The sequence below is a fragment of the Lynx canadensis genome, chromosome B1, assembly GCF_007474595.2.
Source record: "Lynx canadensis isolate LIC74 chromosome B1, mLynCan4.pri.v2, whole genome shotgun sequence".
NCBI classification, from domain to species: Eukaryota; Metazoa; Chordata; class Mammalia; order Carnivora; family Felidae; genus Lynx; species Lynx canadensis.
The window spans coordinates 185791992-185806639 of NC_044306.2; the positions used below are offsets into that span (position 1 = coordinate 185791992).

At 38.2% G+C, this 14648-nt stretch overlaps 1 protein-coding gene across 2 annotated transcripts in view; it reads right to left on the reverse strand.

The window, feature by feature from the left end:
- The window catches only part of ZCCHC4 (zinc finger CCHC-type containing 4), a 51189-nt gene that overhangs the window by 16442 nt on the left and 20099 nt on the right, over positions 1-14648 (reverse strand). For both annotated transcript variants that reach the window (XM_030314098.2, XM_030314099.1), the window contains exons 6-8: positions 6739-6811; positions 2862-3012; positions 1255-1355 (exon numbers count right to left, since the gene is read on the reverse strand). In XM_030314098.2, coding sequence (XP_030169958.1) covers positions 1255-1355; positions 2862-3012; positions 6739-6811 — 325 coding nt within the window. The remainder of the gene's footprint in view (positions 1-1254; positions 1356-2861; positions 3013-6738; positions 6812-14648) is intronic.

Consider the following 14648-nt stretch of genomic DNA (forward strand, 5'->3'; position numbering starts at 1 on the left):
ATTTCGGTTTTGGAAATTTATTTTAAGGACGTTATGTAAAATATGGAAAAATTTGAATAAAAGGTGTTTATGGCGGTGGTATTTATAGTGCCTTAAAGGTGGAAGCAATCTGAGTCCAAAAAAAAAAAAAAAAGAATGATAACAATTGATAACATAACTTGCTAATGAGATAATTTAAAATGATTAAAAGCATAAAAACTATGGCGCTACATTTACAAATGTACACGTACATAAGACACAGGGGGGAAAACAGAATTCAGATTTGTCTGCTATGATGACAAACACGGAAAATTATGATATTTGCTATTTGGGATAGAATCACAGGTAGGGTCTATCCTCTCATTTTTGGTAACACTGTTTCTGAAAGAAACATAACAACTTTTTTCATATGGTAATTTTCATCATTCTCATGATAAATGTCTTCAAGATTAGAAAGCTCAGATCCAAGCACTAGCTTGTAACAAGTAGGGAAGACATTTTCAGTTCTATGGCTGAAAAGCCTTCATAAAGGTAGTCCATTGCTCAGCAGCTCAAATAGAAAAATATCACTACAAAAGAGGAAGCAGTGGCCACTTGGTGACCACACATGGTGATGGTGACAATCGGGTTAACTTCAGAACCCAAGGGAATGAATACAGGAAAGTGGACATTAAAGCAGAAGGAGTTGAGGGCAGAGATGGGAGGGCGGGCTGGTCAATTCCACCCTGAAATCAGCACACTCACCCCCACACACAGACCTCAGCATCTCTGCCTCTCTGACATGCTGCTACCTGGGACACGCCTCCCTTCAGAGCTCCTGGCATCCTCTGAGTGACACAGTAAAGTGTACATGACATGCCACCAACCAGAAAAGCGACTTACTTCTCTACAACCTCTGAACAGACAAAAATCCCCGTTCCTAACAATGACCCTGAGGTTCTGTGGCATCTTCTGGTGATGATAAAGGTTAGGTCAGTTGGTCTAAAACCTAGTTACACTGCAGAATCACCCGGAAAGCCTGGGAAAATATGGTTTCTTCGGGCTTTACTCTCTAATTTTGATTTAGTTGGTTTATTTTGGTACCTAAGAATCTATATTTTTAATCAGCGCTCTAAAATTACAATTAGGAACCTCTGGACTAAGCTACGTATGGTACAACTTTAGTGTTTAATACAGCTTATAATATTTTCATATGCTAAACCTGATGGATAGTCTGATCAGAATATTTACTTAAGCATCCCTCGGTCATGCCCGAAAACAGAATATTTACTATACCTGGTAATCCAGCATGCAGAAGCTTGGAAAAAACTGACGAATTCGGGATTCAAAAAAATAGGGGAAAATCCAGAATACAGGTAGTTCTTTGTGACTGCTATCTAATGGATCAAAAAAAAAAAAAAGGAAAAGAAAATAAGAAGTTTAAATTAAAAAAAATAAAACAGCTATAATTGAAAAACTTCTGATACTGGGAGAAATTGCAAGCATTCAATGCATTTAAATCATACAAAAGAAGAAGTTCACCAGACTGCCATTTACAACCTGATCTTTTCCAAGAGCCAGTGGAAATGTTCTTTTAGATCTAAACACAGCTATAAAGGAAATGTAAAAGGAATCCTTACACACATATCACTCTATTCCAGTAAAGGCAAAGATATCACCAGTAAAGTGGGAGATGAAAGGGAGCATCACGTGAGGAGCAACGTGGCTGTGCTGTGTGTGGGGCAGGAAGGACGGGCCAGAAGGCAGAGGCCGGAAGGCAGAACACAGCTCTGCCACAACTCGTTATGTGCTTTTCCGGGGTGAATCAATCTTTCCCAAATCATGGAAGATTCTTAAAAACAATTTTATCCACACTAACTTTGATGACAGACTGGGGATATGGCTGTTAATTGCAGAGCACCCAGTAGAGGCTGAGCACAATACTAGGTACTTTCTATACATTATCTCCTTACAATAACCCTTAGAGTTAGATGTTAACAACCCCATTTATAGCCAGGGCAACTGAAGCCGTAAGATTTAGGTATTTTGTTCAAGTTCATGCGGCCAATAAATGGCAGAACTGAAACTCAAGACCACTGAGCTCTTTATTGCTTCCCCAATAACCCTGACTTTATCTATTCTGATAAGTGGACTTAAGATCTGAAAATAAGTGGAATACTTAATACTTTAAGTCATGTTTAAGATTTCGTTTGCATTCTCTCTCCAAAGCACAAGCACAATTAACGAAGAAGCCTGGCGCTCTTACAGTTTATCAACTTGCAAGCTGGAAGCTAAAAAATGATTGTACCAACTAATTAGATAATTACATAAAATCCTTCAAAGGCCTAAGCCACTTTAAAATGAATAATAACCCCCCGCCATTAACGCACCTCTATCTACGTGGGTATCTATCGCTGATAACCACTGTAAGGCTAGCGCACGTCCAATCTTTCTACCCCAATCTTGGCACAGTTTAGAGCTCTGGGCCACAGGCTGGGTGACCTCCAGGAGCTTTGGGCAGGACTTTAGGAACATGGAATGTAAGATCCACGAGGACAGGGAAATGTGCCCATCTCGCATGGTACTCTATTCCCAGCACCCAAACAGTACCCAGTACTCAGTAAATATCTATTAAATAAATGCCAACGGTTTACTGCGATTCTTCATAATGTCCCCTTATGCTCACCTGCAAGTCATTTTGAGAACACATGATTAGGAAAATACAAAGTGTATCATGATAATGAAGCGTGCCACATTCTCAAATGAGCCCGTTTTAGAAAAACACAAGAACCCAAGACATGTATATTTTATCAGAGCTCTGATTCACTGAGCTCTGCTAATATTTGACAGGAAGTAGATACACAGATACATGTTTGTTTTGCAGTAAGTAATAAATTACACACCTTGGCTTTGACCTTCTTTCCACATAGCAATTAACTTCTTGAATGTAACAGCCAGAGGTTCAACCAAGCCACCAAAAGGAGGATCTGTCACCATAATGACTCCCTCACCTTTATCTTCCTGTAAAAATGTTCTGCATACTTCAAGGGCAGCCTGGAACAAATAAAAATTCATTTCTAAATGAGGACGAGAGGGAGGCACTTCATCCTATCTGGAGGATGTATTAGGCTCGGGCCTCCTGTTTGTACTGAAACTTCACCCATCCTGCCACCTCAGAGTCGCTCGGTGACATCCAGAAGCCTCTCTCATTCAGCCCCCAGAAGATTTTATCTTTGGGCTCCTTGATAAGCGGGTTTTTTAAATTGCAAATTCAAACACCATCACTATCAGAGGACTACACATTTCAAATGGTTAAATTAAAAAACTAAATTTAGTAACCTAAAAGAGAAAAACTCATTACCCATGAAGACTATCTAAAACGCTAAATTCAATTCCACAAACAGAAGCAGGGACTGAGCTAAACACTGGAGACACAAAGACGAATAAGACGGACTCTTTTCCTATCTGGTTTGTCCACCACCATGAGTTCAGTTTAATAGGAGCTACACGTCACCAGTTTCCATGCACGTGTTCTTGAGCACCGGGTATATGACAGATGTATTCGGACATGCACAGTACGTAAATAAATGAAAGACGACAAAAAACAAAGCTTATCAAGGCTGTGAAACCATGCTATTAACGCATTTTCCCAACAGACTAATTGTTTTCAGTCATTGTAAAGTTAACATTAACCACTGTCTAGGATATTTATTATTTTTTGCTTTGAGAGAAGTTAGTAAGAAATATACCTATGATACTAACTCCAGTCTACTGACTTTGTAGTAGTTTTCAAGTACTCATCTATAAAAGCAAATCAACACACTATAAAAATGGCCTAAGACTTTAAAGTTTAATGGCGTTTTAAACTTTAATCAGCCCATATGTACTTTATAATAAAATATATATTGTTCTACTACTAAATCAATTTAGAAGACCCAATTGATGAGAGGAAAAACCACAACATCCTAATCCCCTTTCCCTAGGAGAGTCTTTATTAACTTCCTACTCGAAGTCCTACGGCGATGGATGGTATGTCAGGAAGGTTAATCATTTTTCAAGTAGTGCCTGGCACTTCCTTAACCTGCCTACGTGAACAAGGACTTCAAGTACAGATGATGTTATTGAAAAACCTTCAAATTCCTTAGGCTTAAACGTAGGAAAGGAAAAGGAACAAGTAAGTGAAATCTAAGCTCTTAACCAAATTAAAAAACCAGTAAAGAGTGCATTTGTCTCCAATGGCAGGATGGCCCAAACCAGTCGAGTATGTTTGTTTCCAATGGTGGGACATCCCATCGTGACTTGCTGAGGGTCCTGCTGTTGACCTATGGGAAACGCATGCTTGACACCACCAACGCTGACACAACTTAACTCTTCCCTACACCTTAATCATCACTAAAAAAAGTGCCTGGTACTTTAAATAACTTCCCTCTAGACATGCTTCAACTTCCTTGACCACTGAAGCATATGACACTTCCCATTACCTGAAAGACTATATGATTTTCTCTGGGAAACAAGGAACACCTGCTTTTTAATCCTGTGGACTGTGAAGTTCTTACCTGCAGAGACAGAGACCTCTATCCCCGAAAGCTCCCTGCACACCTTTACAGGCGCCTGGTAGATGCTTAAATACTCAGTGATGGATTAGTAGATGGTAAATCTCTACTGAAAACCTTTGACTCAGGAAGCAGGCAGAAAAAGGGCAGACGGTAAAATCATCAAGACAATAGTTTTCTGTAGATCAATCTCTACAGTTGCAGTGCTATTTAGAGGCTGCTCCTAAAATATAGAGAGAGGAAAGACTGAGCTAGACGATTGTTTTCTTCTGGGAAAGATAAAGTGGAGCTCGGTCTTGGCAGCTTATTCCAACCATTATTCTAGAAACTTTTAAGGTATTTCCATAAGCTTTCAATAAAAGTTCAAAAGAATTTCCTACAGAAAGGTGAATCACATGCTACTTTCTTAACATATAAGATACTGTTAGCCAACGGTTAGCGATTTCAATGTAACTTCACTCTTATCTTACCATTATTGTTCAAAATAGAATGCAAATCATGGTATAGTATTAAAAACAAATAAGCAAATGAACAAACCCGACCCACTACTGCGGTATCAAGCAGTAACACAGACTCAGTTATTACTTCGCCAACTCTGAACCCAGCCCTGACAACACTCCTGAGCTTGAGGCCCCCCAGTTTCAAGAAGCCATACTCAATACCCCTAAATCAACATTTCACCAGCTCCAGAAACTTGACATTTCCAAATCTCCCTTCCAAACTTCCCTACCCTCTGTTTTGAAGAATGAAATACAAATCCAGGCTGGACCACCATATCCTCTTGGACTTCTCCCCCAGTATACTTACCACCAAGTCTTCTGGTTTCCATCTGTGGAAGCCCACGGAATCCACCTCTCTCTTTTTCCCACTGCCACTGTCCTAGTTGAGAAGCCCATCATCGTCCACTGTCAAGTAAGTTTTCAATACCTCTCTCTCCTTCACACTCATCTAATCAGTTCTCAAATCCTGGAGATGATCGACCACATAACTGCTTTGGGAAACTCTGCAATATGTCTAGTTCTAACTGCTATTTATTTCAATACTTGGTTTTTATGGCTATCATAGCCAAAAAATATAGAACCCAATGCTGACTGAGTCTCGTGGAAGGAGTGCATCACTGGCTAGACTGAATCAGGAGACTCATTTTTCAATCCCAAACAACAATTTAGAATTTGCTTTCATTTCCCGGATGCTTAGTGTTCTAGTTTTGCTTGGTTTTTGTTCTATCATCAGTTAATATCTAAAAACATAATATATACGTATACATGGTTCAGAATTTCTGGAAAATTGATATACATACATATACGGATATGTGCTTCAAGTAGTCTTGATAATTTCAAACAGTGTGGCCAACTTCCTGTCAGGTGTCATTACTTGGTTGGGTATAGTTTTTATATTGTAATAAGACTAACAAAGAGCTCAAACTAGGAGTGCAAGTATCAGCTCTGCTATGTTGTTTATTCATAGTGACATTACTAACATCATAGTACTGACAGATGCCATCCCCTGCTACACATGGACAGCCTCCCCCACTACCACCATCCCCCACCAGAGCGGTACATTTGCACAACTAATGAACCCACACTGACACACCGTTCGTAGATTAGGGTTCACTCCTGACACAGTCTAATTTTTAAGAATTAGTTTAATAAAACCATAAACCCCCTTAATATTTATCAGGGAGGCAGACATCAAACAACTAATCACAGGATTATTTAATTATAGTATCAAAGTACAAAGGAGAACTTGACCTTGTCTGGGGGCCAGGGGAGGCTAGAGAAAGTGGCTTGGAAAAGAGCTCTGAAAGATAAGGTGAACTTAACAAGGCAAAATGAGCCCAGAAGGCAGAGGAAACACCGTGGGCAAAAGCCCCCGGGGCAGAGAAGCCGCTCCCAGATGAAAGTCAGACATCCTGAACACGAACACACACAGCAGAGCAGGGAACAAAGAGAGCCACTGGAGGGTGGCAGGGGTCAGCTCAGGCTGAGCCACGTGGGCCTTGGTAAGAAAGTGGGTCTTTATCTGAAAAGCAGAAAAAAGTCACAAAAGAACAAGAGTACAATCGCTTCTAGGGGCTCAACACACACTCGGTGGATGAAGAAAACTAAACACCAATAAATGGTGGGACAGCCACAGTCTGATCTTGAGGAACTCAAAGAAAATAAGAAAGGAGGTGCTCTCGAATTTGTTCTTCCACAGTAAGAAGGATGACGGTAATAATTCTTACCTTTCCATCAAAGAAGTGATGGTTGAACATGTTATAACGGCAAAAGCTATCTTCCATATAAAACTGTGAATACCTGTAAAATGATTTATTACTGTAGTTATCTGTCCAGTTATGTATACAGTAAATACATACAAACTAAATTTTAAAACTATCAAAGCACACCTTTAATAAAAGCAATTCCATCATTCCTTACTTTTCGAAGTAAAGAGTGCTTTCCCAAAGTCTCAGGGAGTCCATAGCAAGGAATAAATATCAAATTTAAGAATACTCACATATAAGATTCGCATGTTCCTTCAGACCACAGAATTATACAGAAACAATGAGATTACTGACCAATTATTATGCAATTTAAGCTTGAGATGGGTTGGCAATTAAGATACATCTCTCATAGTTAATAATTTGAAGAAAAACACTGAATAAGCATTTCTGCTCGGCAGCTGTTAATTATTTTTTTCTGTGGTTAACAAGGAAAATATCTAATACAAAGCATTTCTTGTGCATTGCGGATTAGCTCAATAAAATATACTTCTCGATATATAAGAAAAATAAGTATGTGCATTTCATATTTACTGAATTAGTGCCAGGAAAGAGAGATATTTATTTACTGATTGAACCATTTTATTCTGCTAACATACTACTTTAAAATGCAATCAGTAATGAATGAGAGTACCAGCTTTGGGTATTAACATTTTATAAATTTTTGCTAATTTACTAAAAATTCATAGCATATGATGGTTAAATTTGCATTGATTTGATTTCTTACAAGACTGAGTTTTCTTTATTCCTTAATTGTATTTGTACTGTCTGTCTCTGCATCTTCCCCAGGTCTTGTTAGTTCTTGCTGAATTTGGAGTTTTTTGTATAATATAGAAACTTCTTTGTTATCGTAATAGGATTCTGAACTTCCAAAATTTTGCCATAAGCAATTCACATATGAACCACATTGTTTTTCTACAGGATTCATGACCTAGTGAAAAAAAATCAGGGACACATGCTCACTTCTTTCAAGTTGACACATGGTCAACTTTTGACCAAATCGTGATAGTGGCACTTTGCTTCTATTTTTTTTTTTTAATGTTTGTTTATTTTTGAGACAGACAGAGGGGGTAGGGGAAGGGGCAAAGAGAGAGGGTGACAGAGGATCTGAAATGGGCTCTGCGCAGACAGCAGAGAGCCGGATGTAGGGCTCAAACTCACGGACTGCGAGATCATGACCTGAGCTGAAGTCAGACGCTTAACCAACTGAGCCACCCAGGCACTCCACTTTGCTTCTACTTCTACTTCTGGTTCTCCATTACTGTCCGTAACTGATTCACCACCCATGGCGAGTGCTCAACCCAACGGACAGCCTTGCTCTATCCTCTCTATTACACGTGGTTAAAAGTACAGGCTCTAGAGTCAGATGGTCTGGTTTCGAACTCTGGGTCTCTCACTTACTACCTGTGTAACCTTAGTAAGTTATTTAACCTATCCGAGCCTCAGTTTCCTCATCTACAAAACGGAAGAAATAACAGTGTTTGCTTCATAGGACTTGGTAAGTATAAACAATGCACGTAAAGTGCTTAATCCAATGCATCTACATAGCACATAATGAAATGTAAGGCAATGCTGTTTTAATAAATATCTGCTATAAAGATTTATATCTTAATTCCCCTAATATTAGGGAGTTAACGTTTATGTCCAACCAAAATTTCTCCTCCTATAATTGAAACCCACTTCTTCTTGTTCTCTGGAGAGAGAACAGCTGTTCACTTTGAGTACAATGTCCCTTAATATCATTTGAGATACTGTTAGTGCATCTGCTGATTTCATAAAACATAAATTTGCACTGAAGAAATAAAAGGTCTGAATAACTGAAAAGTATTTAAGCTATACACTGTAACCTGATGAACGTCCCAAAAACTGTGGGACAATGTCAGTTACCGTTAATAAACAAATGTCTCCCTATTTAAGTAAATTCCAAATAACCGGTAATATAGGTATCAGTTATTTTATATACAGGTATATCTCCATACTAGTACAACTGCAGATCAACTATAGTTTGCGGACTTTCTTCTCTCTTGTATAGCTTGTTAAGGGTGAGCAAAGGAAAATACAACCCCTTTTAAAATATATTTCTACCCCCCTCCACCTTTTTTTTATTGCTTCAAAAAGACACAACAGCCATTTTTAAAAAATTAAAAAAGAAAATTTTATTTACATAAAATTCAGCACAGCACACTTGTCCAAAACATTCTGGGAAGCAGTGGGCAGAGTCAGAGACAGAAAAAAGCCAAAATTTCAGCTCTGAGTTTCCATCAGATACAAACAAGGGAGCATAATTTTTCATATTCTAAATTATGAAAAATCACTGAACTTACCCTCTTAAAATGAAATTGGCCTCAAAGAATTATTCTCTCTATTGAATAAGGCAAACAAAACCAATCAGAAATGCATGCACTTGAAAACTGCAGAAGGACATTCATTTAATTTGGCCATTCATTCTCTTTAAATGAGAGTCAGTTACCAAGTGTAAAACATGCTCTATACACAGGAAATGTAATCAAGAGCTGAATAAAATTAGTCCATGAAATGAACCTAAGAAATTCATTTTTTTTTATATAACTTTATTTGGATGATAGTTTGCCAAATAGAGTTTCACATCTTTCATGCTAAAATTGGAGCATGTAAAAATCCATCTTAGCAAATGTTAACTTCATATCTTAGACCTCCTGAAGAGAATATTTATAGCATATATAACACTGGGGTTGAGGCAGTTCTCTGAAGCCTTAGACAGACCTTTTGTAGGGCTGCAAGGAACCAAAGTCAAAGGGCCAAAAGTAATGATTCACCGCCACTCTGTATCACACGGGATTCTGTTCCTGCTTTAATTGTGGTCCCTGTGAGAAATCCAAACAGACTCCACATCCCATAATACCGGAAGTACAGGCAACAGATTCATTCTGGCCACTAATGTGTTTCAGTAAAAGAGTTCTCCCTCAATACCCAATGTCAACCTTTTACAGGACTGACTCAGCATCAAAGAAGCTAAGCTAAGTAATACAGCACTTTCAACTTTTGTTTCCATCACACACACCCAGAAATGTATAGATACGAAAAGAAAAAAAATCAATACATTTGATAAGTTACCAAATAACTATCCACATCACCTACTCCATCCAGGAGATTTCATACAGGCTCGAGGGAGGTAAAACTATAAGACACAGCTTAAATGAAGAGTTAAGAGTCCATGTAAATCTTTCAAATTAAAAGCCATTCAGCCAAGGTGAGAAGAGTTCTAGCGAACTGTTGTACAACAATGTGAAGGTATTTAACTTAATACCACTGAACTGTACACTTAAATAAGTAACTTGGTAAATTTTAACCTATGTGCATTTTAGCACAGTTTTGTTGTTTTTGGGTTTTTTTTGTTTTTGTTTTAAAACTACATCAGGGTACCTGGCTGGCTCAGTCCATGGAACATGAGACTCCTGATCTTGGGGTTGAGAGTTCAAGCCCCACATTGGGGGTAGAGATTGCTTATAAATAAATAAATAAATAAATAAATAAATAAATAAATAAAATCTAAAAAACCAAAAAGTAAATTGGGGCACTAGCAATGAATAATACAAAATGAAATTTAAAAAATGATTTAATTTACAATAGCAACAAAAAGAATAAAATATTTTAAATAAATTTAACAAAAAACGTGCAAGACTTATACAGTGAAAAACTACAAAATATTTAAAGAAATTAAAAACAACCTAAATAAATGGAAAGAACTCTATGTTCATGGACTGGAAGACTTCATATTAAGATGGAACCCACACCAGCCAAAACAATCTTGAGAAAGAATACAGTTGGAAAACTCCCACTTTCCATTATCACAATTTACTACAAAGCAACTGTAATCAAGGCAGTGTGAAAGTAGCATAAACATAGATCAAATAAACAGAGTTGAGAGCCCAAAAATAAATGCATACATTTATGGTCCTCCGGTTTTCAATAAGGTACCAAGATAATTCAATGAGAAAAGAATAATCATTTCATAAATGTTGCTGAGGCAACTGAATATTCACATGCAAAAGAAGAAAGTTGGACTCCTACCTCACACCATACATTACAAAAAACTCAAAATAGATCAAAGACCTAAATGTAAGAGTTAAAATCATAAAACTCTTAGAAGAAAACATTGTGTAAAGATCGTGACCTTGAGTTAGGCAATCGCTTCTTAGATATGACACCTAAAACACAAGCAACCAAAGGAGAAAAATTGCACATAATCACTAATAAAAAGACAGCCCACAGAAAGGGAAAAAATACTTACAAATCATATATCTGATGAGGGTCTAGTATCCAGAATATATTAATTACTCTTTCAATTCAACAATAAAAAGACAGCCAATTAAAAATGGGTAAAGGATTGAATAGATATTTCTCCAAAAAGATAAACAAAAAGCCTGTAAGCACATGAAAAGATGCTCAAAATCATCAGCCATCAATAAAATACAAAACAAAGCCACAGTGAGATACCACATTAGAAAGACAGACAATAACAAGAATTGACAAGAACATGGAGAAACTGGAACACTCACACACGGCTGCTGGGAATGTAAAATGGTAGTCACCTTGGAAAACAGCTTAGCACTTCCTTAAGAAGTTAAATGCAGGGTCTCCACATGACCCAGCAATTCCACTCCTAAGATAAATGTCTGTTATGGGCTGAACTGTAACCCCTCAACATTCATCTGTTGAACCCCTCACCCTCAGCACCTTGGAATGTGACTGTATCTGGAGACAGAACTTTTAAAAAGGTGATGAAGCTGCTAGGAATTTACCCAAGAGATACAGGAGTACTGATGTATGGGGGCACTTGTACCCCAATGTTTATAGCAGCACTCTCAACAATAGCCAAATTATGGAAAGAGCCTAAATGTCCATCAACTGATGAATGGATAAAGAAGTTGTGGTTTCTATACACAATGGAGTACTACGTGGCAATGAGAAAGAATGAAATATGGCCCTTTGTAGCAACGTGGATGGAACTGGAGAGTGTGATGCTAAGTGAAATAAGCCATACAGAGAAAGACAGATACCGTATGTTTTCACTCTTATGTGGCTCCTGAGAAACTTAACAGAAACCCATGGGGGAGGGGAAGGAAAAAAAAAAAAAAAAGAGGTTAGAGTGGGAGAGAGCCAAAGTATAAGAGACTCTTAAAAACTGAGAACAAACTGAGGGTTGATGGGGGGTGGGAGGGAGGGGACGGTGGGTGATGGGTATTGAAGAGGGCATCTTGGATGAGCACTGGGTGTTGTATGGAAACCAATTTGACAATAAATTTCATATATTAAAAAAAATAAATTAAAAAAATTAAAAAAATAAAAAGGTGATTACGCTAAAATGAGATCATTAAGGCAGTCCATGATGCAAGATGACTGGTGTCCTTATAAAAGAGGAATGTGGACATACAAAGAGAAACTGGGGCTATGCTAAGTGAAATATAAGTCAGTCAGAGAAAGACAAATACTATATGATTTCATTCATATGTGGAATTTACAAAACAAACTAGATGAACATATGAGAAGGACAAAAAAAGGAGAGAGAGGGAAGCAAACCATAAGAGACTTTTAACTAAAGATTAGAACAAACTGAGGGTTGCTAGAGAGGAGGTGGGGGGGGTGGTTACATGGGTGATGGGCATTGAGGAGAGCACTTGTGATGAGCACTGAGTATTGTATGTAAGTAATGAATCACTAAATGTTATTCCTGAAGCCAATATCATACTACATGTTAACTTACTAGAATTTATATGAAAATTTGAAAAAAAGAGAGAGAGAGAGAGAGAGACACTAGGGCCGTACACACACAAAGGAAAGACTACGTGAGAACACCGTGAGAAGATGGCCGACTACAACCAAAGGAGAGAGGCCTCAGAAGAAACCAAATCTAATAAAGACAGTCTCTTCAGCAAGTGGTGCTGGGAAAACTGGACAGCAACATGCAAAAGAATGAACCTGGACCACTTTCTTACACCATACACAAAATAAACTCAAAATGGATGAAAGACCTCAATGTAAGACAGAAAGCCATCAAAATCTTTGAGGAGAAAGCAAGCAAAAACCTCTTTGATCTTGGTTGCAGCAACTTACTCAACACATCTCCGGAGGCAAGGGAAACAAAAGCAAAAATGAACTATTGGGACCTCATCAAAATAAAAAGCTTCTGCACAGCAAAGGAAACAATCAGCAAAACTAAAAGGCAACCTACAGAATGGGAGAGGATATTTGCAAATGACATATCAGAAAAAGGGTTAGTATCCAAAATCTAGAAAGAACTTCTCAAACTCAACACCCAAAAAACAAATAATCCAGTGAAGAAATGGGCAAAAGACATGAATAGACACTTCTCCAAAGAAGACATCTAGGTGGCCAACCGACACATGAAAAAATGCTCAACATCACTCATCAACAGGGAAATGCAAATCAAAACCACAATGAGATACCACCTCACACCTGTCAGAATGGCTATTAACAACTCAGGCGACAACAGATGCTGGCGAGGATGCGGAGAAAGAGGATCTCTTTTGCACTGCTGTGGGAATGTAAGCTGGTGCAGCCACGCTGGAAAACAGTATGGAGGTTCCTCAAAAAATTCAAAATAGAACTACCCTATGACCCAGTAATTGCACTACTAGGTATTTATGCAAGGGATACAGGTGTGCTGTTTCGAAGGGGCACATGCATCCCAATATTTATAGCAGCACTATCAACAACAGCCAAAATATGGAAAAGAGCCCAAATGTCCATTGATGGATGAATGGATAAAAAAGATGTGGTGTATATATATTCAATGGAGTTTTACTCAGCAATCAAAAAGAATGAAATCTTGCCATTTGCAACTACGTGGATGGAACTGGAGGGTATTATGCTAAGCGAAATTAGTCAGAGAAAGACAAATATCATATGACTTCACTCATATGAGTACTTTAAGACACAGAACAGATGAACACAAGGGAAGGGAAGCAAAAATAATATAAAAACAGAGATGGGGACAAGACATAAGAGACTCTTAAATATAGAGAACAAACTGAGGGTTACTGGATGGGTTATGGAAGGGGGGATGGGCTAAATGGGTGAGGGGCATTAAGGAATCCACTCCTGAAATCACTGTTGCACTACATGCTAAATAACTTGGATGTAAATTAAAAAAAATAATAAAATAAAATAAAATAAAATAAAATAAAATAAAATAAAAATAAAATAAAAACAAAAAAGAAGAAACCAAATCTACTGACACCTTGATCTTGAACTTCTAGCCTCCGGAACTGAGACAATAAATTACTATTGTTTAAGCCATCCAATCTATGGTTACTCTGGTATTGCAGCCCTAGCAAATTAACACAATACCAAAGAGACAATAAAACCTATGTTCACACAAAAACTGTACACAAATGTTCACAGCTGCAATATTCCAAATAGCCAAAGAATGGAAGTAGCACGCGTCCATCAACTGATGACTGGATCAAAATTTGGTATCCTGATACACGCTGTAACACGGAGGAGCCTTGAAAATACTAAGCTAAATGAAAGACGCTAGATACTAAGGACCATATGTCGTAAGATCCCATTTTTATGAAATATCCAGAACAGGCAAATCTTCAGAGACAGAAAACAGATTAGTGGTGGCCAAGGGCTGAGGGAAGGAGAGAAAAGAGATCACTTATTGGGACCACGATAATGGAGAGACAGCTCCATCAGAAGTGATGGAAATGGGGCACCTGGGTAGCTCAGTCAGTTGGGCGTCCAACTCTTGATTTGGCTCAGGTTTGTGGGTTCGAGCCCCACATCGGGCTCCATGCTGACAGAGTGGAGCCTGATTCCCTCTCTCCCTCTCTCTCTACCCCTCCCCTCCTCACATGTGCGTGCTCTCT